The sequence below is a fragment of the Zootoca vivipara genome, chromosome 11 (assembly GCF_963506605.1).
Source record: "Zootoca vivipara chromosome 11, rZooViv1.1, whole genome shotgun sequence".
Taxonomy (NCBI): Eukaryota; Metazoa; Chordata; class Lepidosauria; order Squamata; family Lacertidae; genus Zootoca; species Zootoca vivipara.
In genome coordinates this window covers 43331230-43358462 of record NC_083286.1, presented here as the reverse complement: position 1 = coordinate 43358462, position 27233 = coordinate 43331230, and the positions used below count along the sequence as shown (strand labels likewise).

Sequence of the window (27233 nt, the reverse complement as noted above, 5' to 3'; positions counted from 1 at the left end):
GGCTACAGCAGCCACTGAAATATGATAATCAGAACAGCTGCTTCTGTGTTCCCTGCGTCCAATCAGAGGCGAGCTGGTTTGACGTCCCCGAGGCCTACGTCGACCAATGGCGATGGAGCTGAGTTGGAGCAGAGAAGTTTGAGTAAGAGATAAGGAAGAGGCTGGCGGCCGCTGCGCGCTGAGTCCCGCACACTGCAGCGCCTCTGCCACTCGCTTCCCGATCCGGAGTTGGCCTGCGCGGGTGCACGGAGCGTTTTCTGCTCTCTCTTTTTTTCCCTTCTCTCTCTCTCTCTTACTCCCCGACCCGACTTCTTTCTTTTAAAAGGCTCCTCATCAACATCACCCTAGTAATAAAGGAACCAATTTGATCCCAGCTCCTTGGACTGATCCTCAGAGCGACAGATCAAGCAGCCTCTCTCTTCCTTTCCATTTGACAGCATCTCCCGCTTTCCAAGAAGGGACAGCTTGTCTGCTTTTTGTTTTGTTTTTGTGTGTGTGTGTTTGTGGTTTTTTTTTACCTCTTGGAAGCTCCATCGCAACCGTGCACCATTTCACTGTGGACATTATACCCTCTTACAGATATGGGAGATATGGGAGACCCACCGAAAAGTAAGGAAGACGTTATTCGTTATTCTTGAGCACTGGTCATATGGCAAGCGGGAGGACAAGTTCTTTCTTCCCACGGTGGCAGGCGGGAGCGGTGGAGGACGCAGCCTCTGGCGGGCTGCCGCTTCGCCTGATAGGGTGTCGGAGCCTCCGGAGCGATCTCGGTGGCTTGGGAGAAGAGCCTCTGGCTTAAAAGTCGTGAAGGAAGAGGCGAGAGTGTGGAAAAGGAGGATTGGGGGGGGGGGGTCGGGCGTCAGAGGCAGCGGTAGATGGATCCCGTTCAGGGCGACCGCTCCGGTGCTAAAATCCTGGAGACAGTTGCTGGAAGTCTGTTTTCCTTAAAATAAAAAACAAGCACCCAAACAATAGGATTGGATTTCCTTTAAATGTATTGAGGAATCGCAGTGTTGGGATGTGGGGGGGCTGCGGCGGCGGGGCTGGGGGCCAGGAGTGCAACTGGATCCATTCATACTCCCGTAGCAGATGATTTAAAGCGTGGGAAGTGTGGGTTGCTACCCTTAAAAGAAGCGCGCTACTTTGGAAAGGAATGGGTTTCTGAGCTCGGCGGGGTTCCCTCCCAAGCAAATAATGCTTCCGATGGAGCTAAGCATCCAGCGCTCCAGGTCGGTCTTTAGGACCTCCGCCCTACAGAAGTGAACCAACATTTTAGCGAAAAAGGGATTGAAATTGACAAAAGGAATGGAATTGACAAACCAAAGCCTGCCGGTTGCATCAAACTCTTAAGAGCAGAGAGAGAGAGAAAGCGTCACCGGCGCGTTCTGTTTCCCAGCCCACCAACTTCCCTCTTTTTCTCCTATTCAGAATCTAGAGGTACAAAATTAATAACACCACACACACGCCTTCATTCCACCACCACCAGCACCACCACCCTCCAAAAGAACAAATTGTCAAAAGGGGATGTTTTGATTGCGTTGGAAGGTGCGTAAAATGTGCGCGTTCTAGAATTCTGCCAGCCTTCATTTGAATGTGCGTTCCGCCTCCTCTCTAAATGAGGGAAGCCTTTGATGGCACACACTCCAATTACCATCCTAAAATGCTACTCACTCTCTCTCTTTCGCACACTCTCTGCGATCATTCTCTTCCTCCCTGCCCCCCTCCCCATATAACGCCACAACAGCAGCAGCAGCAGCAGCAACGCGCTCCCAAAGAGTAGCAGCCCTACGCGGGTGATCGACACTAATAAAGTGTGTTTATCGCCGTAGGAGAGCAAACGGTCAGTCAATCATGTCTTTTATTATTTGCCTTTCAGAAAAACGGCTGATTTCCCTATGCGTCGGTTGCGGCAATCAAATCCACGATCAGTATATTCTGCGAGTTTCCCCGGATTTGGAATGGCACGCGGCCTGCTTGAAGTGCGCAGAATGCAACCAATATTTGGACGAGACTTGTACGTGCTTTGTTAGGGATGGGAAAACCTACTGTAAGAGAGACTATATCAGGTACGAAGCTTGCCTTTTCCTATCACCCGCCTCTTTGGTCGCGTTGCAGTTAGAGACGGTTCCAGTTGAGCCTTGTTTATTTTCTATCTGTAATAAGGTTTGGGAGAGTAAAAACAAAAACAAAACAAAAAACCCAATTCTTTAAATTCCTCTTCCCCGTTTAAAAGAAATGAAACCGCGATCTCCTACGTAAACACGCTTACTTGGATGTAAATGGTTTTTTCCCCCTTATAAGTGCCAAGGAAATGCGTTCAGGGGTCAGATTATTTAGGCGTGTGTACAAGCGCCTCGTTCCGTTCCTATCGAGTGTCAAACCATACTGAGTTCAGTGGGAAATTAACTAGGATTGCAGTGCAAACTCACTGGGGGGGGGTGGAAAATGAGAATTGCGTCTTATCACTGAGTATATACAGTTGAGAGGTAATTTTTTCTCCCCCTCCAGGAAAAAACCCCACACAATTTCAACTCTTTTTTTCCCCCTAAGTAAGTTTGGGTTGACACTTGTGAGCAAATGTGTAAAATAAATAGGCTGCGAGGGTGCAAATCTAAAGTAATTTGAAAAACGGATTTCCTCGTCAGGTAGACTCGCTTTAAAGGAAATGTATACAGGATCGTGGGACTTTTCAGATCCATGCTGGCAAATTACTTGCAAGATTTCGCAGTAATCCGCTGATTATGGTAAAGATCCACCAGGTAAAGATCTGGTGCTCCTCGGCGGTAAGGGCTATTGAAATTAGTGGTCGTTATTTCTGAGGAGATGCGTGTGAGATCTAGGTTGTTCTTCGATTGTTGGAAACGTGGTAATGTGTGTAATTATTTTGGGGGAGGGGAGCGGCAGCGACAATACGTTGCCATTTAAGATGGCTCAAACTGCCTTTCTCTAAACTAAGCGCCCCCAAAGCTTCCTCCATTCAACTCTAACTAATATCAGTATAATTGAAATTAAGTGGTGGCGTTGAGGCCTGCTTGCTTCCCAGCTGCATGACTGCGTGTATGATTTACATATAGATTTACATTTACATAAAAATATATATTTTTAAATATATATATTTTAAAAAAACTGTTACAACAGGGAAATAGCAACACGGGCTCAGTTAAAAAACACCATTCCTACTCCCCGTCTCCTGCCAGCCCATGGCTCCTTAAAGCATGGTAAACAAATGTGATGATGATTATTAGTGGTAATAATAATTAATAGTCCCCTTCTGTTTCCTGAATGCAGCGCGGTTTCTTCGACTGGGGGGCTTTGCAAAAAAAAAAAAACCCCTAAACATGACATTTAATCTTTTAAAATATTAACCCTTTGGGCGCGCTCGAACTGACTCTCTTTTCTTATCTTATCTGCCTTGATGAATTGGACAGAGGAGATCAAATTGCCCCTCATCTGTGGGCGAACAATCGGTACATTTAGATAATGGAACGGCTTCCTACCTGGCATGAAAATCTGAGAGCTGATTACATACACACACACACACACGTGTGGGGGGGGGCACAATTGGCCACTGCTGACATTATAAGGAAACCTTTATTTCTTTTTAAAGAGGGGGGAGCAAAGGGGAGGGGCTCCTTTTTTGAACAGCCTTTTTTTTTTAGGGAGTCTGACTTAGACGGCGCTATGCTACTGTGTCCTTTTGCTGCATTTGATCTTTGCAGAGGGGGCAAAGGTTGGGCAACCCTAAGCTTGGGTGAAGGGCTAAGGGGAGAGATGATCCACCTGGAAATTCTCCTGCGTAAGGTCCCTTGGCAAGGAAATGGCAAGAGAAGTTCCTACGCGGCTTTAGGCGAACAGCAGCATTTTCTCGGGCAGTCTCTTTTCACTGAGCCAGAAGGATCCTTGTGAAGTCCTTCGAGGTTCTCAAAGTGCAGCTTCCTAATCGGAGGCTCGTCCTCCTGAAATCCGTGGGGCTTCCTTGCTGAGGAGACAGAGTTGCCCGGCTGCAATCCTGAGAGCCCTCCCCCGCCCCACTTCCCCACTCCCGGGAAAGACTGGCAACGAGGCGAGACCGAGTTCCTTGCTGCTTTGAGTTCGCCTTTGTCCAGAAGACCCGGCTGTTCAGCTGGCTTCGGTCTAGAGGAGGGATTCCTTGGCAAAGCTGATTCCCAGCTCCCCGAGAATCAGGTGCTCGGAAGTGAAAGCATGGTGAAAGATCACTCTGATCCCATGCTTAATATATATATAGAATTTCTTCAATATATATATATTGAAGAAAACGCTAGGACCGACACAATACTAATACTAATAAAAAGAATTTATATTATATATTATTTGTTCACGCGGCGATCCCTGCACCCCGACTGTAAACCACTGCGTTACTCAGAAGTAACCGCCATTGTCTCCTCACCAGGGCTTTAGTTTCCCAGAACATATGTTTAGGATGGCAACTTTAGATAGTCTTGCCCGTGACAGAGTGACTTGGAAAGCAAATCCCATTGATGGGCAACAGGGCTTCCTTTCATGCAAGTCCGTGTGCTAAGTTAGGATCTCAGCCTTTTGCTGCTCGCCTTCTTTCAAACAGGATTTACTTGCCTTGGCTCAGAAGGAACGCTTTCCCGACTGGCGCCTGAGCTGGCTCTTTTGCCCTTCGTGTCCTTGTCTAGCTGGGGCAGAAGCGAGTTGGGGGGGGCTTTGATTCTTTAGCCTGAAATTGAGATACTAATAGAGAAGCGTGTAGAATTATGGAATCATAGAATCAGGGTAGCTGAGCTTTTAAAATTAAGCATTTTCCTCCTGCTATTTCCGCGCCACCACCTCTATATTCTTCTTTTAAGAGGAGGGACTTACACATCAACAACATATGCAGATTATCTGTATGTGTACATATGGGTCCAATGTGAAGCCATATCAAAGCCTAGCCGAAGACTCTGTCTTCATAAATTCTGAATTCTACAGAAAAGCGACCTCCTATGTCTTCATTCGTGGTCTACGGGAGCTTTTCAGCGCCACTGAGAGTTCTCTGTTGATTTGTTGTTGGAGATTCTGGAACAGAAGGCGAACGTCGCCCTTAGGCTGCAATCCTGCACACATTTCCCGGAAGTAAGTCCCACTGAACTCGATAGGACTTGCTTCTGGGTAGACGTGCATACATAGGCTCGCTCTGCCCCAGTCTTACTTTGGGAAACTTACTATTCTGAAGAAATTTCTCACTGATTTCAAGAGGGCTCTTTCAAAGACCACCAGGAGTTGCTGGCAGCTAAGATTTTTTTGGGGGGGGGTTATATGGGGGAAAATGGGGAAGGGGCGGATAAAACAGCTGCTCAAGCGGTCCAAAGAAAACCATTTTAGAGCTGCGGGTTTATTCGCGGCCACGCGCCTGTTTCTCCCCGGAGAAATTTCCTCTCTGGGAAAAGCCTTTGCAGTGCCTGGTAGCGATCTGGGAGAGCGTCCCCTTGAACTTGACTTACACCCAAGTAAACAGGCAGAGCCGGGAGCGTAAAGGTGCGGAAGCAAAGGCAGGCCGAAGGTTTTGCCTCTCAGTATTGCCAGGATATTGGTGGCCGCGATTCACTGACTCCAGATCCACTCTTTTACTCCTGAGTTTTGTATTTGATTGTTTATATTTTAAGAGTCGAGTTTAGCCTTTTCCTTCCTTTTTGATGAGCGGTTTTTGGAGGGCAGGGTTGGTTCTAGGATTGCATTTTAGCCTCCCAATAAAATAGGACGCCCCCGTAATAAGTTTCCCCAAGTGTCACGATTCCTCCTCTTTTCATTGTATAAAAGGGTAAGCTGCCATTTTCTCTTTGGCAATATTTGTTTCTAATTTTGGTGTGACGAGACACAGAAGCGGCTTTAAAAAAACTGCAATCTTTTAAAAGGAAGGGAGTCCCATTGGACTCAGTCGGATTTGCTCCAAAGTCACCCTGTCCAGGACCGGGATGGGTTGCATTATTATTTACCTCAGAAGTATACAGTATATAAAAAAGTGACTCCAATCTTGGAGGCGTTTCCTCGGAAGTAAGCACCGTTGCACTCCACAGGGCGAACTCGCGGGATTGCAGCCCCCGTTGTTCATTGGCCCCCCAACATCTTGCTATTCTAGTTAGACTTTCCCCTTTTCTAACCTGGTTTTTAAAGGTTGCTGGGAAGTTTCTAACAACCTCGTTTCTTCCATTCTGTGCATAAGGGCAGATTTTTCTCCCATTCCCCTCCAAGAGAGACCGCGAAAGAGAACAAACAGAAAAAACCACACCCCTCCAATAATAATAATAATAATAATAATAATAATAATAATAATAATAAGTATAATAAACCAATCAACACCCAAATGCATGTACGGTTATTTATTTTTAAAAAACACCCCCCCCCCTTCGCTGCAGCAAGGGCCGAGCGCATACACGGTACAATTTCAGAAGCCACTCGCATTGGAAAGTCGGTAGGAACCGAATTCGCTGTGATTTCCATTTTCGCGAGCTTCTGGTTTGCCAGTGGTAGACGGGGCGACCTGGAAGGCGTGCTGGGCTTGCTGTCTAACGTGGGAGGCTGGAACGTGAATGAAAGAATGACTGGCTTGATTCGACGGGGCGGCCGGAGTGAAATATTTCTCTCTCTCTTTTTCTCTCTCTTTCTCTTCCTTCCCCACCCCACCCCACCTCCGTATTCTTTTCTTTTCCTTTCTTTTCCACTTTATCCCCAATCCCACCCCGCACCACTCCTTTTCTCGACGGGGCCTGGGCTCAGGCTATACGGCATCAAGTGCGCCAAGTGCAACATCGGCTTCAGCAAGAACGACTTCGTGATGCGCGCCCGCTCCAAAGTGTACCACATCGAGTGCTTCCGCTGCGTGGCCTGCAGCCGGCAGCTCATCCCCGGGGACGAGTTCGCGCTGCGGGAGGACGGCCTCTTCTGCCGGGCGGACCACGACGTGGTGGAAAGGGCCAGCCTCGGAGCTGGGGACCCCCTCAGCCCCCTGCACCCCGCCAGGCCGCTGCAGATGGCAGGTACTTCCCGGTCCCCCCTCCTAGAGACTTCGGGGAGGGCAGGGGAGGGAGGAGGGCAAGGGAGGGAGGGTCCCTCCGGGCCTTTGTTCCATATATGTGTTTTCTCTCCCACTCCAAGCTCTTCTGCCGTTGCCTCCCCACCCGCGGTTCCCGGCCATCAGTGGCTAATAATACCTCCTAGATGTGCCCAGCCCCGTATTCATTTTGATACCAGCTTCGCAGAGGTTAGTTTTGTTTTTTGCAGAGGTGAGAGAGTTTTGGAGAAAAGGCACACGAGATCCCCGTGTTTCCGATGGCAAAATGACACCAAGAAGCAGAACGACACACACACACACACACACACGTGTTCAAAATCTGCAAACCTCTGAACACTTTACTCCCGAGTAAACATATAAGAGGTTGCCGCTTGCGGGGTATCTTACACCCACTTACCTAGGGGTAAACGTAAGCGCCATTGAACTCGGGGGAGAACTTACTTCTGAGTAGACGTGTAAAGGATTGCACTCTTCCTGGCTATCTCCACCAAGCTCAGCTCAGCAACAGAGATGGGCCCTTCGTTGAAATAAAAGGAAAGAAGTTTGCTTAACTTTGCTGGGAGATGATGCCCAAACCGGTAGCGAGCTTGTCGGAAGTACACTCCCCTTAGCGCAGTGAGACTTCCTGCCAGGATCCTAAGAATGTTTGCTCAGGGCTTAAGTCCCTCTGAGTCCAATGGAACTTTTTTCTCTAGCAAGCACACTTATGATTGCAGCTTTCCACCTCTTAAACTTCCCTTTGATTGCAACCATTAACTCTCATGGTCCAAAAGGGTTTCAGTGAAACTCACTTGCTTAGAATCTCCGTTGAAATAACCCCAAAACTCTACTCTTGCAAACATCCGTTGGTAAAACAACTTTGCACCCTGATCCCTAAACCTTGGCATGCAGCTCAGATTTATCCATGTTCATTCAAAAGGGTTCCACTAATTTTAATGGAACAGATTGCAATCTCAGTAGGAACTTCCATTGATATCGATGGAGCTTGTGTATTTAGGTCCAAGACATGAGCATTGTCAAGAGCAGAAGCAGATCAGTGAATCAGATCAAGGCTGTTGCCCTAAACCCCTTCCTTGAAATGCATAGAGCAAACCTCTGCATTTCTATTCTAAACCAAGTCCCACTGAATTCCATAGGATTGACTTCTGAGTAGACATGTTCGGCACCTTTAGGCTGCAATACTACACACTTGAAGTGTGCATAGAATTGCATCTTTAGGGAACAATCCTATAGTGGGATCCTCTGGGATGGGTGGGGTTAGGATCCAGGGGTTCCCCAGCTGTGCCAGTATAAGGCCTTAAAAGGGGGCATTTCAGAAGGGGGTGGGAGTGGGTGGGACCAGAAAGAGGGGATTTAGAATGGATCCTATACCCATCAAGCTCAGTCACATGACCTGGCAGCCTGGTGTAAATTAAACCAGCAGAAAGAGTGGTTTAACCCATATTATTGTTTTCCCTCTGCCAGCTTTAGGCCATCTCAGCCAGCCCCACTCCTGAATGAAGTTTGGATTTGGTGTACTTTATCCTAGCTTAATTTACACTGGCTGGCTTTATGCCAGTTTCTTGTGTATAGGATTGCTCCTTTAGTACCATTAAACTGCGTGGGGTTTTTGTTTACTTCTAAGTAAACATGCTTGGGATTATATTGTTAGGCCGTCCTCCTATGCCCACTTATTGGAGAGCGAACCTTGTTATAATCAGTGGAAGTAAGCTGGTGTATGGGACCATGTTGTTTTATGGGAGATCAATCCTCCTTTCCTTTGATCTGAAAAAGATATGAAGTCTGCCATAGTACAGAGGGCAAGAAGAGTAATACCTATGCTCTACTACGACTGAATTGCCAGAGAAGTAATACACTTTCAATCAATATAATAGAAATCGAAATATTTATGTATATGTTGTGTACGTAGCTTTTGCTGTCAAGTATGTGTGCTGGGTAATCACAGCAATCTATCTTTCCAAAGCAAGAGGAAGGAGCAGACAGAGAAGTACACAAATATCACAACAGTAGGGGTGGGAGGGAAAGAGAAGATAAGAACAGTGTACCTTGCATTGCAAGGAACTTTTACAGAGGGCACAATTGATTCAGATGTTGTGTACTTTTGTCGCACTTAACGTTGGTCTTAGTCACTGAGGCTTTATTCTAAGTAAAGATGCTTATGATCCTGCTACCCCATTAGAAATGTCCTGAGAAAATATGGAAAGCAAGGGGGGTGGGAAACAGGAAATAAAAAATAGGGCAGGGGAGAGCAGAGAAGCAGCAATGGGTCCCCCTATCCAGATGATTCATTGAGCTTAGGCTCTTCCCAGCCAGGCATATTCTGAATGAAACATTGGGGGGGGGGTATGCAGTGTGCAGGGGGAGCCAGCTTCCAAAAAGAGAGACTAATAACTACAGGCACCACTTCAAGCTGTAATTTAAAACTGTCAACAAGCTAATCTTCAGTAATTGGCCTTCTAAGGGATTCGGCCTTCTCCTCCTGAAGCTTTCTGTGGTTTGGGTGAGAATTTCAAGCTGAAAACTTTAGAGTCAACCCATGAGCTGGCCTTACTTTTTCATTAGGATTACTTTTGACTTGAAACATTTCAGGACCACTGCCTGTCCTGTCTAGGCTTCAGGGAATGGGCCTTATTTATTTTTCCACCCTATCAGGGCAAACAAAACAAGACAGGCTTGGAGAATTCCCAGTCAAGAGCTTGTAACTTTTAAGTCTTTCTGTTGGTCTCTCCTTCCCTCCTGCCCTACCATGGGGGGGCAGCAAGAACACTATTTACAGTGCCAATCTTTAGCAACTTAATCCAGGGTAGTCTTTCCTTGGTTTTTAATAAGAGGTTTAAGCATCATTGTTGGACTCCTAATTCAGAATCCATTGTTGCACTTTACTTGGAAGCAAGTCCCATAGTCTTAACTAGATTTCAAAAGCATTTCCTTCCAAATAATATATGAGAATGAGCAGTAAGGGTTTAACAAGTTGATGTCTTGCGTGTCTCCAAATATGAAATCCCACTTCTTCCTTGTTATACCAAATACAAAACAGTGACTAATTTGAAAGGGGAGTAAGTATTATGGAAAAAGCAAGTAAAAATGTGGTGCACAAAGAAATAATCAGATTACCTCTGCCCCCCCGTAACTCTGCATTTTTAGATACAAACACATAGAATTCATTATAAAAATATTAGCTCAAGTATTTTGTTTGATACGTGGTTGCCTTTTTGTATTTTGAATTGTGTCTTTTTATATCTGTTGTCTGATATTGAGGCAAAAAAGAGAGATGGGGGTGTAGACATTATTGCAACATATAAATGTTCAGAAGGAAGTTCTACTAATTTCAGTGGCACCTGCTTCCAAGAAAGCAAAAACTTCAGAATGCTGCATTAGAGTATGTTTGTCTCAACACATTTACTTGGACTTTTCTGCTAAGGAAGTAGCCCAGGTTGCAATCTACTGTGTACTTACCTGAGAGTAAGCTCCATTCACCAATGGAGGACTTACTGTCAAGTAACCAGCACTGCAACCTTCCGTCCAATGAGAGAGTGTTTTATAGAGCAATCTCTTTGGCTGTTTACTTGGAAGCAGGTTTGAGTGTCTTCAATGATGTTCAATCTCTGTTCATAGCATTGCAGCCTTAAGAGTGTCACCTGCATTTTTTAAAAACGAGAAACTGTTAGAACATTTATTTTGCTCTGGATTTTCTAGCAGTGTGTTCTTTTGACAGCGTTGACAGACTCACCCACTTTAAAACTATACAATTTAGCTAACTCACTTTCGCCGTCACTGCTTCCTACACACAAGTCTATTAGTTCTCATTTTAAAATTCGATATAAACCCCACCGTTTCATATTTTTAGGCTGTAGTTTTGTGTCCATTTAGATCTGGATAAGCAAGCCCCATTGGCTCTACTGAGGTTTCTTTCCTTCCACCTAAACATGCCTAGAATCGGGCTATTAAAAGCAAGCTTTTATGCAGCTAAACTTGGGGGGGGGGGAGGCGTTGAAAGTCGGGAGCTGTAGAAAGAAAGCCTGTGTAATGGTGCATTGGACAGGAGGAGAATCCATGAGGTGCTAATAGCAATAGATAAACAGGACCTGGGGGAGAGTTTTCGACGGAGGCAATTGGGTTGTTTGCTGTGGCTTGCATTGTTGTGTCCATTAACCCGGAAGTGGCAGATGGTTCAGGGTAGGTGAGGGACTAGGTGGCCAATTGATCCATTTGAGCTTTAAGACTCTAGTATGAGTGGCGCCAGGGAGGGAGGGAGAGAGGGAGGTCTTGGTGGTAGCCGTCTCCGCGCTCCTTCCAAAGCCCTGGTGATTCTTCCTCGAGAACTGTGAAATGGCGCCCCCAGATTATATGACTATCTGCTTCCTTCCACAATCCAAAAATATATTGAAGTGGAAAAATCGACGCCACTGATTTTTTTCCCCCAGCTGAATTTCCTCCCCCCCGCGCACGTTTGAGAGCTCAGCCATCCTTTGCGCGCTGAGGCTTTCAAAAACCTTTGGAAGCAGTGTGGGGAACGCGGGGTGGACAGGGAGAGAAACTACCGGGTTGCGCAGGTGTTCCCGGTGAGGTGGGCCGGCAAGACGTCCGACCGAAACTGGATGACTGGCAATTTCCTCCAGTCAGCAAAATAGAATGAGTATTGCTCCCCCACCTCCGAGATCCGAAGGCTTGAGGGTCCCAATCGTCGTCGCTCATTAGAGAGCGCCATATATGGTACCTTGGACAGCAGCTCCTCCGCTGACAGTCCCCTGTCCGCGAGGAGCTACCAATCGAAACAATGGGGGAAACAGAGAGGCACTTGTGAGAATGTGGAGGATTAAGGTGATCCACAAAAAGCTGAGGGGCTTGATAGAGAGGAATTGCATGGAATTCCCATTGTTTGCATTAGCGTTGGTTCCTGAAGAAAGGTGGATGGATGGGCGTCCAGGTAGTGATTATCCCCGCGAGGTTGGCCCCCCAGGAAGTTGCGTGTCAGCATCTTCTCGCCCTCCCCCGCCACTTACGGGATTCCTGTTCCTTCCTCCTTTTCCTTCCCCCACCCACCCTCCACAGCAGAACCTATCTCTGCCAGGCAACCGGCTCTGAGGCCACATGTCCATAAGCAGCCGGAGAAGACCACCCGCGTCCGGACCGTCCTCAACGAGAAGCAGCTCCACACCTTGCGGACCTGCTACGCCGCCAACCCCAGGCCCGACGCCCTCATGAAGGAGCAACTGGTGGAAATGACGGGACTCAGCCCCAGGGTCATCCGGGTCTGGTTTCAAAACAAGCGCTGCAAGGACAAAAAGAGGAGCATTATGATGAAGCAGCTCCAGCAGCAGCAACCCAACGACAAGACGGTGAGTGGCTGCCGAGGTCTTTCCTCCTGGCCTCTAGGGGGCACCAGTTCCCGAACGAGGAACTTTCTTGGTTAGTGGGCGTGGCTGTTCTCTTGCCTTGGTGCTTTTGATTTGCTTTGGGTGGGTGGGGAATAGGTTCGTGCGCATGTGTGCATTACTTTCCAATGAGTGTGTCTGTCAAGAACGCCAATTAGCGGGGCTCCCTGTAGCCAGCAGAAAAAAGAGAGAGAAGGTCCCCATCCTTCTGTGCCTTTCACAGCAATCGAACAGAGAGATAAGGGGACGCTTCACCTGTTGAATCCTGGCCTGTGGAAAGTAGCACGCCTCTAGAAAGGGTCTGGGTTTTATTGGGGCGGGGCTTCAATAGCTTGCTGGGTTTAGGAAACTGGTCCGTGAACTCTTGCTTGTGCGCATTTATTTACTTCTTGCAGCAAAATAAATGGTCTAATTGTAGGGAGAAACCCCACAACAACATCCTGATATTCCACAGCACCCCCGGTTTTAATTTTTTTAAAGTACATGTTACAGTGACTTTACAAACTGCCTTACTCTAGAGTAGTTCTACTGAAGGCGCTGGGACTGTTCCAGAGACAGATACCAGTCTTTGGGTAATTCCTACATTCTTGTGGTCTAAGATACATAACAGCAATGTGGGGGTGGTAGGTAAAGGTCGCAGGAGGGAAGGGATAGATCCCCTTTTTAAAAGGCTCTCAATTGACTTGCCGAATGAAAGACGATTCGAATAGGTGTACTGAAATCAATAGAGTGGGCTTCTATGAACGGATGCCAGTCCTACCTAGTTATTGTCGAGTTCTGGCAAGCAGATTTCAAAGCGAAATGCGATGAAGACCTATTGAATTCAACAGAAATTCGCAGTAGACTCCTGCGGATATTATTTACTCGAAAGTAAATCCCTCCGACGTTCAATTATTACCTAGTAAGTGTGTGCCTGTCAAAATGCCATAGTGGTGCACTCGACTTAAAGCTTGCTCGGGAGTAGGTCCAACTGGAACCCCCTGAGGCTTACAGCATAATCCTAACTATGACTACTTAGAAGAAACCCCTGTTGAATTCAATGTGGCTTACTCTTACTCTCAATATTAAGGTTAATATTAAGGTTAATATTACAGCCATACTCCGGGTAACTGTGTGTAGGATTGACCTATTTTGTTGCCACACCTTTTGGTTCTAGACATGAAAGTCGCGCAGACCAATCCTATACATGGTTTACTCGTAAGAAAGAAAGAAAATTCTGGTTCTAGTTGCCTACGCAGTTATGTGTCCTTCCCAACTACCGGATTTAGGCCAAATACTCACGTAATGCTCTAATCCTATGCATGCTCACAGCACTGCCCCAATACATGTCTACTCGGAAGCAAGTCTTACGGCATTCAGTAGGGCATACTCCTAGGTAAGTGGATCTAGGATGAAGTCTAGTTGGGCGGAACGAGAGTTACTTGCGAGTAAACAGACTTAAGGTCTGGTTTTTAAAATCCAATGAGATCGAACTTTAGCACCAGCGAAACAACAGAGTTTCGGCAGATGAGAATAACGAGCGAGCATATATTCCAAAACAACCGCTTTCGCCCCATCCATTGCCCTTTAGGCCTTGGTGATGCCGAGGCCATTGTTGTGTTGCTTAAAGGAACCGCTATTAGTGTTTGTTAAGACTGCTTATCTGGTTAAGTGGAAGTTTAAAGCGTTGCGTTACTTGCGTATTGCCGCGGTGGAATGTAATAAACCCCAGTTTGAAGTGTTTTAAGTTGCTCCGATTTAGGAAGTTATTTTGGACACAAAGCCTTTAAAATACCTGCAGAGTTTATTTCTCCACACCCGATTCGTTGCCACAAAGTATAGTGGTGGTTAGCCAGGAAACTGTGAGCTCATTCCAACCTAAATAAGCAGGGATCCTTGGAAATGATCCTCGTTGCGGATCACGTTTTCCTGGAAAGTTCAATCTCACTCGAAGACCATTTCAATGTCTTATCGATGCCGGGGTGAGAAGTGAGGCGAATCTCCCGAAAGGCTGCAGTTCTGTGAAATGGTTGGACTGGGACCTAAACCGGTTGCGTCCTAAAAAAGCGAGTGGAACTGAATCGGCTTCAGTCCCAATTCTTCTGCTCAACTGGCCTAGAGATCCCGCTGTAAGATTGCAGTCCCATCTAAACTTAGAGGATCAATGATGCCTAGGCATGATGTTTACTTGAAAGTAAATGCCCACTCCGGATCATGGGGCTTAACTCCGAAGTGAGGTCCGGTTGAAATCAGCGGTGTTGTAGAGCAACTCGGCTTGACTCTTGTCAACCTCCAGGAGTTACTTCCCTTAACCACGAGGAAAATACCCGGAGTGTGTATCGCCACTACGAACTATTCACAGAAAAGGGTTCAGTCCTAACCCCACTTACCTGGGAGTAAGCTCGATGGCGCTCAAAGGGACCCGAGTAACCCTCGGTGGCATTTTCTCACGCGTTAAGGGTGCTCCAGGCTTCGACGCACGTGTGTGTGTAAGTAACTCCTTTCAGTCAATGAGACTTACCCCTGGGTAAATATGAGTGGTGTGTATGTATCCCCACCCACACTGTGATCCTGAAGGCCGTCAAGCTGCTGGCTCTAGAGTTGTCCCATGCTCTAGTCTAGGGGCTCCTATCTCGTGCTCGGATCTCCAGCTTTTACGCTCTGGACGTGAATTTCAGCGCTTAAGCAATCGGGGGAAGAAGTGTGTTATTCAGTGTGGCGGCATTAAGAGGGATCAATAAATAGATGTGGAATAAGTCGGAGATGCGGTACCAGTAATGTAATTAGCAGTTGGGGGAAGCGTGCTATTTGTCCGAGGTTGTTCGCCTCCTGTCCTTCTCTGTGGCTTTCCCATTGAGTTACCCGCCTCTTCCTTATTGGAAACCTTCAAGATAACCAGGACAATCCAAAAATAAACCCCACTAAGATCGCTGGGCTTTACTGCCTGAGAGAGAAGCAACCTAACATGGAGTGCTAGTATGCACCTTTCCTACTTGGAAACAGACATGTTTCCACTGCGTGCGGGGGATGTACACACACACACACACACACACACACACACACACACACACACACACACACATATCAGGACTGGAAACGGATCCTAATCTACTTTGCCTAATCGACTCGGCAAAGAGAGGTGTGGGTGGTTTTGTTTTGTTTTTGTTTTTTTAAGAATAATAACACACGAAATTCCGCGAAAGGCAGATTAACAAAGTCAATAGAGTCGAGCGTTTGATAAGCCCGAGAAGGAGTTTATTGACTCTCTGCGCCGCGAGACAATCGCGGTTTGTGCGGCGCGGCCCCTCACCGCCTCTGCCTGCCTTGTTTACAGAACATCCAAGGGATGACGGGCACTCCCATGGTGGCGGCCAGCCCGGAGAGACACGACGGGGGCTTGCAGGCGAACCCGGTGGAGGTGCAGAGTTACCAGCCGCCCTGGAAAGTCCTCAGCGACTTCGCCTTGCAGAGTGACATAGATCAACCGGCTTTTCAGCAACTCGTAAGTGTCAGTTCCCGGCTGCGATGAATGGGCCACTGTGCGCGCAAAGGCAAGCGCGACTCTCCTCTAGATTATTCCTGCAAAGTTTTTGTACGTCTGCTTAAGACCCCCCGCGCGCCCCTTTCCCTCCCAGCCCCAGAGTTTAAAACACCTGGAGGTCAACTCACGTCCCCACCAGAGATCCTTCCACTTCGATGCTTTTAGGCTGCAAACCCTAAAAGCACGTCTACTCGGGAGTTAAATCCTGCTGGATTCAGTCGGGGTTTACTCCCGGGTAACTGGGGTTCGGGTTGCAGCTTGAGGGTTTGTATGAGATAGCAGTGCCCATAGATTACTCCTATCTGAAGCCCCTAGACCTGTGCCCAGATGCTGGAAGGAGGGAGGAGGGAGCCACTGATGGCGATTGTATAGGTTACCCCACCTGCCCATCTTCATGCCAGCCTCACAGTTATCTTTAAGCGCAGAGCTGCTTGCTCTGTGGACATTTGCTAAGCAGCACACATACTGACGATTTTGGTGCTATTACCAGTAGCAGTGGTATTAGCAGCAGTAGCTGTATTGGACAATACAAAAAAAAACCAAGGTAAAAGCAGTTTTTGATACTGCAAGGTATACCCAATTATTTGGGAGGGGAAATGTCCCCTTGGCTCATTTCAAAGCAGGTTGCAGGCATCCCTGCAAAGAGGCTTCCTCTCTTCTGCCACACATGAAATGCCTATTTTAAGATGGCCTATCCTGTGACAGAAGCATACATTATCTAAAAAATAAAAATGGAAGTATGCTTTCCGCCCCTTCAAAAAAAGCAGTACTTTATTCACAGCCATATTTGCAGGATTTATGTTATTTATTTAGTAAGAAATCATAGGATGAATTTGTCCTAAAGGCTCCTAGTAATTTGAATAGGTTTTCCAGAAGGCTTTAGAAGCCTTAGCTGCCATCCTACTCACAGTTAGGAGACTTGTATTCCACTGATGCCAGTGGCATTTAAGCAGGCTAGCTGTGGGGTGGTTTGCAACCTCTTTTCCACAATACACAAAGTGCTTTCTAATATTCATCTAATTTTTAGTCTGCGTTAGAGTGAGAAAGCTCATGAAAGCCTTCCTCTCTCCCGCTTTTGACCTTTATGACCAGCTAGGCTTCCTTTATGGCCTGGGTTTCCCATAACCAAATTCAGCCATTTAACCACAATGTCAAACGCCAAGCTTATGCCCACGATCCTTAAAATGCTTAAGTTTATTGGCATTTAAACCAGCACCTGCAAGTTGTCACCAAATAATAATAATTATTATTATTATTATTATTATTATTATTATTATTATTATTATTATCCTAATAATAGGATGCTGGTAGTGGGTGTGTGGCTTCCACTGGGTTGTACAGTGGGGCTGAAATATGGTGGTGAGAGTCTAATAAATCTAAAAAGTTATTTGAAGTATTGTCTGGAAGGTAACAGTGTTTAAAATGAACACGCCTTTCTAAATATGTACACTTCTATAAAATATTACGAAGGTTCGCCCCTGTTTTTTCCTGTGAAATGCATATTTCCTATTTACATAAATTACTTTTGCAAATTGTAATGTTAGCCTTTGGCACAGTTTGTGCAAATGTATATATTAGCCTGATTGTCTGCATTTTCTTTTTCATTTTACATGCCATGGCTAGTATATATTTCTGAACTTCCATGGATCGATCGATGCTTTTGTCTTGTTTTCATGATTTTTTTTTTAAATGTGGTTATATAATAACGTGCAACAGTTGCATAGTATTAATGGGCTGGCTTTCACCAAAAAGCCAACAGGAATTTACCAATCAATTCTGTTCTTAACTCACTTCCTTATGCCTACATCATTTGGCAGCTCATATGGGACCATATCATCTGCAATACTTAAGCCCAACCAGGTGATTTAAGGACAGAAGTTCAACCTTAACTCAATTTCCTGGCCTAAGTGTGTTAAAACCAGATCTTAAAAATAATAAGGTATGTTATGAATGGTTTTTCAGTGATTAAACTTCGTAGTACCAATGATAGAACATCAAATGATTGGGTGCACAAAGTGTCTCCCCAAAATATAACAGTATAAAGATTTGTTTTGGAAAATATATGTTGCAAAGTCCTTCTTCTTCTTCTTCTTTTTATAAAAATGACAGTTTTAACTCTTCTAGAGAACAATGCCCAAAACAATTCCACTAAGAATCATTGTGTCACAATTTATGCCATAACTCATTTGGTAGGATTGCAGTCTAAGTATCACTGAACTTGGGGAAGTTTACTTCTGAGTAAATGCCTTTAGAGATCTCCAGACTTTCTTGTTATTGAAAGAGAAAATACAAATGATGGTAAAAATAGAATAAACTCAATAGTGATCAATGTGCTGTGACTATGCCACCTTGGATGGGCTACTTGATTCTGATTTAGGGTAGTAGAGGCTGTTTTCTTTCCCTGCTTTGTTCTGGGTGTCTCCTGGTACTCAGGCAGAATTTTCCTGCTTTAAACCATTCAGTGCAGCTTTTAACAATAGAGGAGATGGATAGACTTTGTGGGAGGAAATGAGTCTAGGGAGATACAATGGAAGATTCTAGGACATGATACGGTGTGAAAAAAAAATTACGTCAGTATGACAAAGATGGGTAAAAGCGTAGGGTGGGGAGAAAATTGCATTTGGAATGATTTTTATCAGGCATCTGCTAAAGGAACTGAAATGAAGTCAGGAGGCATTTCATGTCCCCATGCAGGGCCTCAATACAGAGTCTAAAATCTTCTTATTACCAATATTGAGCTTTACAGATAGACACACCTAACTGGGCTACACAAGCAATTGCTTGGGGTAACATTATTAGGGGTGCTAAGCAAGCAGTCTGTGATCAGAGAGGTGACCCACACACACACCCAGAATCCCTTGCAGTACTGCAGAGGATTCTGGGACATGACTCTCAGAATGCGAGCAGCTGCGGTGTTGCAAGGGATTGTGGGACATTCCTTTTGGATTGCATGGTGCGGCTGCTTGGAAGATGAAAATGTATTAGGCTGGCCCTGATCCTCACACCCGATAGAAACCATCAGTTCTTCTTAATTCCCACTGCGGGGTGTTGGCTTGCTGAAGTTTGATAGGAGGTAGATTGCAGTCTGTTTTTAAGAGAATAGAAAGCAATTTGAAACTGTAATTCTCATAAGCAGGCTTTTGTAGTGTTTAAACCAGAGGTGAAAATGGGACAAAAGAAATACTTGTACATAGCACCCCATTGAAAGCCATGCTTCTTGTTCATTCTTTTTCTCAGATTCAGTGATTACTCACAGGCAAAGGATTAGTTCCATCCATAATAATATTCCAGTTTCACTGAGCCGAGAGGACGTCTATCCATGTGCAAAGAGCCTCCTCATTCACTTCAGTGCATAGGGAAGCCCACTCTCACAGGAGCCCTGTGTGATTAGTGGAGCACACATAAACAGAGGACTCCGAGTCTGAACACTGTGCAGAAATGAATTCCATTCAGTTCAATAGGATTTACTTCTAAACCATGTGTTTACCACTGGGGTGCAAAGTAGAAATCCACTGCAACATACCTTAAATAATCAGTAACACACTGGGAAGAATTAGCCAGCATCTAGGATGAAAATCTATGGAAGAACTCATATTGAATTTAATGGGTTTGGACTCCAGCCAATATATGGAAAATCTTACCCAAAAGAAGATAGCAGTTTTATCATTAGGAACCTAACTAGGCCTCAATCCACAGCTGAGTTTAAACCAAAGGGTCACTTGGATTTAAACTATTATGCACATTTTCTTGGAAGTTAGCTCTATAGAATCTAATGGGGCTTATTCCTTGGAAAATAGGGATTGCAATCCCTACAATTATCTGTAGTGCTCAAGCATTTAAGGGCGTAGTTCAGTGGTGGAACATCTGCTTTGCAGAAGGTTCCTGGCACCTCCAGATAGGAATGTCCTATGTCTGACTGGCAGCGGTTCTTCAGAGGTTCAGTGTGGACAGCACTGAACTTGATGGGCCAATGGTTTGACTCATTATAAAGGCACTTTCCTTCTGTTCCTATATTACTTAGCACTAAATTCTACGGGCATCAAGGAGATTCAATTTCAGTTTGGATCAGGGCATTGAACTGGAAGCATTGACATTGACTGGGATTCTTACTTTTTGCCTTATGAAGGGAAGGGGCTGCTTCCTCATGGAAAGACAGTTCTGGGCATTGAAGGCCACGGGCAAAAAGTGTGGCTCCAGTCCATTGATTTTAATGGCATTTCCAATCTGCATGCCTCTTTTAAATCATAGGACGAAGTGTCCAGACTTTTCCTAGTTGTATTTGAGCATTTTTACTATTTTTTTGTGGCTGCGGCAACGCAGTCAGATGGGCAGCATATACCGTATTTATTTATTTATTTATTTGAAATCTGAGTCCTTCAGAAGTGGTGTTTTGCAGTTGGGAACTTGTACCCAACTGCAGAACATTTCACCACTGGCTGCATGGAGGGTTTGCTTCACATGCTACAATTTTCATTCACAAAATAACATTTTTTTGGGGGGGGGGAAATCATGTGATGCTTGTAATAGCATTTATATAAGTGTGACCAAAACATTGATCTGAAATCCTTACAGCAACCCTCTGAGGTAGGTCAGTATGTCACCATATTATTTTTGAGGGACTCAGGCGGAGAAATATTGGCTTATCGCTCCCCTCCTCCCCACTGCCCTTAGAGAATTTTGTGACTGAGGCCTTATTTGAATTGGGATTTTCTTGTTTACAACTCAAGCGCCTTACACCACAATGTTAGGTATGTTTACTCAGAAGTAAATTCTGCTATGTCCAGTGATGCTTACCAGCAGGTAGGATTGCAGCCTTATCCATTACTTGACTAACTCTCCTTTGTGTAATTATTAATATTGAACAATCCTGTTTGCTGTGCATTTATTTGCTGCAGCTTCCCTTCCCAAAGGTTGCATACTGGGTGTACATAGGAAAACACACACTCTACACTTATATACAGTATGTAGGTCCACAATTGCTTGATGTATATGTTATGTTTGTATTCTGCCTCTCCTTCACTGGGCTCAGGAAAAGCTATTTAGAAAAGGTGCACATTGATTTTACTAGAATTGTTTAAAGCTGCCGTCTAGTTTACCATATTTTCTTGTGAAAATACCCAAGCGGTGCTAACCTAGTTGTGTTTACTCAGAAGCCAGTCCTATTCATGTCAAAAGGGACTTGCTCATAGGTAAGTATGTATAGGATTGCATCCTTAGAATAGTCTTCATTGACCCTGATCCAGAGAACTGTGGATTGCAGAAGACCTGTTCCAAGATCTAATCAGCACTAGAGAGTAAAAACCTCCCAGAGCTCTGATCAGCTCTTACTGGTACCTAGAGAAAGAGCAGATAAGAACATGTGTTTGGGCCTAATGTGGAGGCTCCCTTCTGAGCTGAGCCATCATAAAACTCACCTGTTGGCTCATTGTTAAGGGATGACTGAGGTGACCTGAGTCAACAGGTCTTCTGCACCAGGATCTGTTGGCGCTTTCTCCCTTCTGAACTGAAATATAATATTTTAGATACAACTTTGCTTAGCAGCTTTCCCTCTAAAATTTAGCTAAATTTGCACTTATCCGTATATACTAGCATATGGAAATTTTGTGCAGAATTGTTTTGTGGGTTTGTGCCCCAGAAAACATCTATCTACCGTAAGTTGAGCAGCAAACATTTCAGACAGAACTGATACAACTGTACACCGCAAATTCTTGGGGGTGGGGGAGCAGAGACACCCCGTTTAAGTATCCACATCCCAAATTTTGCCACTGCAAACAATGATGATAATTCTGTGATCTTTTCACCCCAAATCAGACTGCTTGCTCAATGCTCCAAACATATGAGTATTATGAGCTCTAATACTATATAAAATACAGTTTTCTGTAGTATAGTGATAAAAAGTGGTAGCTAGAATCAAAAAGATAAATAAACCCGACTTCCAATTCAACCTCAGACCTGAACTGTGCTAGGGCTGTGAGCATTGAGTATACACTTAGTTGGGAGGAAATGTGAGTGAAGTCAATGGGTTTACTTCTTGGTAAGGTTGTATAGGATTGTGCTGCATGTGTCCTAATCTGGTACTCTGCAGCTGTTGTTGGGCATCATCTCCGACCATTCACTTTGCTGTCTGGGGCTGATGAGAGCTGGAGTCCAACAACATCTGGATGGCACCAGAAGGTTGGTGAAGACTCTTCTATTCCGTTCTTTGTTCTTCCTCAGTCTCTCTTTGAAGGGCGGGCATAATACTGACCTTACATGATTGCTGTGGGCAAAGTACACTGAACACTAAAACTCACTCTCTCTCTCCTGCTGATATAAAATGCTGGCGGTGATTATAAATAGCTCCAGTAGCCCAACATTTTACAAAACCCAAAGCTGTTCCAAAATCTCACTGATAAATTCCTTGCTTTTCATTCATGTGGGATTTGTTCAACTTTAAATTTTCCATCCATTTTTTTTTTAATTTCAGAACTAATTGCCTAACTGTGTGTCATTTCCTGAATGATAAACATTCCATTTGGAATGTTCGCAAATCTACTCTGAGGTAATGATGTACTATCAGGGTGACACCAGAGTCGATCCTCACATGAATTCCTGCAAATATGTCGTATCCCACTGTTCCCGCACTGTGGTTGCAAAAAGTAGAAATGGTAGGCTGCTATAAAAATTGGTAGAACATAAAATAATGTTACTATTTGAGTTACTAGTTACAGGTAGGTAGCCTTGTTGGTCTGCTGTAGTCGAAACAAAAAAACAAAACAAAAAATCCTTCCAGTAGCATGTTAGAGAGCAACTAAGTTTGTCATTGGTATGAGCTTTCGTGTGCATGCAGGTATCTGAAGAAGTGTGCATGCACATGAAAACTCATACCAATGACAAACTTAGTTGGTCTCTAAGGTGCTACTGGAAGGAATTTATTATTATTATTATTATTTATTTATTATATTTTATTTGAGTTACTGTTGTTAGTGATGGTATTTATGTATATAATGCTGTCACAAATGTACAACATAAGGTCTCTGCCCTGAGCAGTTTACAAGAAATGCAATGATATTTTGAAAGCCAGAGAAATAGGCGTTTTCTTTTCTTTTTGTAAACTGTTTATTCTCTCTCTTTCTCAGGTTAATTTTTCAGAAGGAGGCCCAGGTTCCAATTCCACCGGAAGTGAGGTAGCATCCATGTCCTCTCAACTCCCGGATACACCTAACAGCATGGTAGCCAGCCCTATTGAGGCATGAGGAACATTCCTTGCGGTGCTGAGGTCCTCAAATCTTTTCGCCCCCTGCTGGAGAGAGTGGGAAAGCTATCACGTTTGGGGACTTTGAGAGAAGGAGAAAGAGAAATTAGAAAATTAAAAGAAGAAGAAAAGTATTTAAACACAACCGTGTTCATGAACCTAAAGAAAAGAAAAACTCCATGAACTGTCTGGGGAGTCTTTGTTCGTTCGTTTTTGTTTCGTTTTGCAATGATAAGGTAGCAACACTGTGAAGACAATCATCGGGATCTTACTAGAATAATACTCTTAACAAAGCAAATGAAAATGCTTTCGTTCTTTTTTAAAAAATAATAACAGTCCACCCCCCCACAGAAGGATCGTAGGGAGATCAAGAAGGATTTTGTTTTTGTTTTAAAGACGTTTGTGAAACGCAAGAGGATACGGACCCAGGGATAGCCAACTTTTCTCAAATGGCATCGTTGAGTGACTGCACACAAACAAACATCGCCCAGAAAACGCCTCGTCTGACCGTCCAAACTCGAATGGTGTTCTTCCTAGACCTGCCTCGCCCCTTGCCAAAAAACAAACAAACAAAACCAACCTTTAAAATTATATACATATATATATACATACACATATATATCTTTAAAAGGAGCTCTGATAAATTGCTTATCCCAAGATCAAGGAAGGACACTCTCCCAACCATCTCACGACAGAACAAGCTCTTCAGGTGGTTGGAGCTGCGAGCGGTTTGGAATTTCTCTGTTTCCTTTCCCCCCAAGAAGGGTCTTGGAGCGCCTGGGTCTCGTCCCTCCAATAGCATGTACTGTAGCTTTGCCCTCTCCTCCTCCTCCTCCTCCTCTTTCTTTCTCCCTTTTCCCGAGTGGGTCGGTGGGTTTCTGTCGAGATCCATCCTTTTCTCCTGAAGTCTCCACTTCTCCAGTGACTCTTTTTGTTTTGTTTTTGTTTTTAATTTAAAGGAGGGAGTCGGGTTTTTTTATTAAAAATATATATAAATATAAATATAAATATATATCTATCCCAATTTAAACCTTCATTCGCAACAAGGTATACCTCTTTTTGGCCACACATGAAAAAAGAAAAGAAAAAAAAGAATCGTCTTTCGGGGTTCTGTTTTTGACTGGCGTCCGTTCAGTAACATTCCCCTTTCCCCAAAGATGTGTATAGTTCTTGGGTTTTTTTAAAATGTTTTTTAAAAAAATGTGTGCTTTTTTTTAATGGACTGGGGTTTTTTGCCCACCCCTCTCTCTCACTCTTTCTCTTTCTATGGAAATAAAGAGGGGGGAGGAGGAAATACTTTTTGTTTGTTTGTTTGCTCTCGCATTGCAAAAATTATAAAAGTAATTTATTATTTATTATCCAAAGACTTGCCACTTTTTCATGTCCTGATTTGTTTTTGCTGTTGCTGTCGTTTTTTGGGGTGTGTGTGTGTGTGTGTGTGTGTGTGTCTTGCTTTTATTTTGCTTAAAGTTTTGTTGTTTTGTTTTTTGCGGGGGATGATCCACGCTGGTCAGTTCTTCTCTGCAAGTCATCTATGAATGAATGGATGGATGGATGAATAAGTGGGGGAATACAGTTCTTGCGCAGGAGAATGTACATTGGATAGATCCCCAAAAAAGAACGAAGTGGGGAAATAGGTTTTTTTGGGGGGGTATGTCTCTTTTTCTTTAGTGTGGTCTTTGAAATTTCATGTCCACATCTATGTGGGGCTCCTCCCCCCCTCACTTTTTGGCATTTTTATTTCCACCGCCTTTCCTTAAGTATGTGAAATAAAAGCGCAGTATGTAGAATGATTCTCTCTTCAGGACTATTTCGCTAAATAAACAGTTTGGTATAGAGAAACAGTAAAATAAGGAAGGTAACTGATCAACGTGCCCCTTTTAAGATATATACGTATATATAATACATATATAAAAGCAGAGAGAAATAATATTATATATTAAAAATTCCGGACGCATTTACAAGCTAGCCGCTAAATACTTGAAGGAAAATATTACACGACGCGCAGGTGCAAGGAGGAGATGTGATATTGTGTCACACGTATTATAAATGTCATTTTCTGAGGCTTTACTGCGACAATAAACCAATAAATACACCTTTCCCCTCCTCTCCAACCTCCAGTAGGAATCCCAGGGCTCTGGGGCAAGATGGAAACATTTTCTTAGGGTTCACCCCCGAACTACTTTCTTTCGAGTAAATGTCCTGAAGCTTTTTCAAAGTGGCACGTTCAATCGGCTTCAAAACTCTGGGTTGCTCTGGAAAGAGTAGTTCTAGCCAGTCAAGTGCAACATTAGGAATGTCTTACTCAAGCAGAAAGTCCCAGCGAATTCAGTGGGACTTACTTCCGGGTAAAGGGGGTTTAGAACTGCAGTTAATTCCCTTCTTTCTATCCATCCAATACTGTATCTGCACGGCTTCACTGTCCCAAACGTGGCAAACACGTGTTTGCGTACACGGAATACCAAGCCTGGGATTCCTGCCTCTCTTATATGTGAATGTCTCTTTCCCACCAAGGGGTGGGAGGGAGCATGGAGGACCCGTGTCGACTTGCTCCGCCCCAAATTAACAGCAACGTATAGTGCTCCCTCTCTCTCACAAACGCACATTCACACGTGCATAATTTCCCTTAAGTAATGCTGCTGTATAGTATACCAACGTCGTCTCTGTATGATTGAGCGATCTCTGTTTTGTTTTTACTTGTGGGAGAAAGAGGAAGATAAGGAGGGCTGCATTTTGCTTAGCAAGTGAAGGATGACTGTTATTCATCAGGGTTTGCTGTCAAGAGCATTTGAGAAATGCTGCAGGGGGATTCTGGCTCGAGGGGGCTTTGGGGCGATCCGTGTTTGTTGTTTTTCTTTCGACTTCCGTTTTCGGCTTTGGAAAGGAGGGGGATGCTAAGCGCTGGTGAAAGCTGGGAAAGGGGGGAAGTGAGGGGGAGAGACTAATAGCCATATTATCAGAACAAAGGTGCGATCCACAGGCCCTTTAAACAGAGAAACCTCCTAAACTTGGCGAGTTTCCGAAGCTACCGTACGTCCATTTGCTTGGAAGCCTGTTCCGATCCAAGCGGGACGCCTCTTTTCCAGCGATCCTCGTGGCTACAGGATCGGGCTGCGCCAGAGACGCTTGTGAGTTTCACTTCCCAACCCTGGAAGTGAACCCGATTCACGCTTGTGTTTAAAAAACGCAGTTCTGGCCGTAGCCCCGATGTAGAACTGTATTAATAGGAAGTGGTTAAAATAAACACCCCCCCAATTAAAGGATCAGAGATCTCTTGGGAGATTGATATGGGGGGGGCCCTCTATTGATGGGATTGGCCCAGCACTGGCGTCCTGCAGGCTGTTAAGCCGCAACTTCTCCATCCTCCTGCTGGCATGGTAGGGAATATTTGAGGTGGGGGTACTTAGGATCGCTTCGTTACTCAAAGCATAGTTAAAAAAACAAGCACACACACAATCGCCATTCAGATTTCGCTGGCATAGCTGCCAAGTTCTCCCTTTTTTAAAGGGAAATTCCATTATGCTGAATAGGCTTCCTCGCGAGAAAAGGGAAAACTTGGCAGCTATGCGGTAGTCGGTTTCTTAAGGATTTTGAGGAAAAAACACGCAACTTCTTTATTGCTAATGATTGTATTTATATGGCGACTTCCAATATAGGGGTTGTTCCCCCCCCCCTCTAGTGCGCTGCAATGCTGTATAGCCGCTTACCTGGGAGTAAGTCAAGGGAGGTGTGAGTTTTGAGTAGGCAGTGCCTAGTCTGCGTTCTTCCAAACAGCCAAGTCCTCTGGTTCCGAGAGGTTCACAGTCTCAAAGTCATAATGCAGGAGAAGGGAACCAGAACAGAGAAATTTCACGGAAAGGGAATCGGTTGGTTTAAGCTCAAGCTTCATTCATCTCAATCTGTGGGTATATTTTCATCTTCCATTTTTAAGTAACAACAGGATATAGGAGCCATTATATCACACAGGAAGAAAGCGAAGATGAAATTGGTTTTGGCAGGCTATCTCCTTCTCCTTTCCACTTCCTGAGCGGAATAGGGATCGGGGCCGCCGGTGGTTGTGCCACCTTT

General features: G+C 44.7%; 1 protein-coding gene across 1 annotated transcript; it reads left to right on the top strand.

The window, feature by feature from the left end:
* Positions 1 to 148: 148 nt before the first annotated feature.
* On the top strand, positions 149 to 25408 carry ISL1 (ISL LIM homeobox 1). Its single transcript, XM_035100864.2, has 6 exons — positions 149 to 609; positions 1877 to 2066; positions 6742 to 7001; positions 12089 to 12375; positions 15725 to 15892; positions 23050 to 25408. Exons 1-6 carry the CDS (start codon positions 582 to 584, stop codon positions 23164 to 23166), a joined length of 1050 nt encoding a protein of 349 aa, XP_034956755.1. The 5' UTR covers positions 149 to 581; the 3' UTR covers positions 23167 to 25408.
* The last annotated feature ends 1825 nt before the right edge of the window (positions 25409 to 27233 follow it).

Excerpts from the sequence above, each read along its gene's own strand:
- ISL1 (XM_035100864.2), top strand. The coding sequence starts at position 582 with ATGGGAGATATGGGAGACCCACCGAAAA. Across the intron at positions 2,067-6,741 it reads TGTAAGAGAGACTATATCAG|GCTATACGGCATCAAGTGCG; the intron begins GTACGAAGCTTG and ends GCCTGGGCTCAG. Across the intron at positions 15,893-23,049 it reads AACCGGCTTTTCAGCAACTC|GTTAATTTTTCAGAAGGAGG; the intron begins GTAAGTGTCAGT and ends TCTCTTTCTCAG.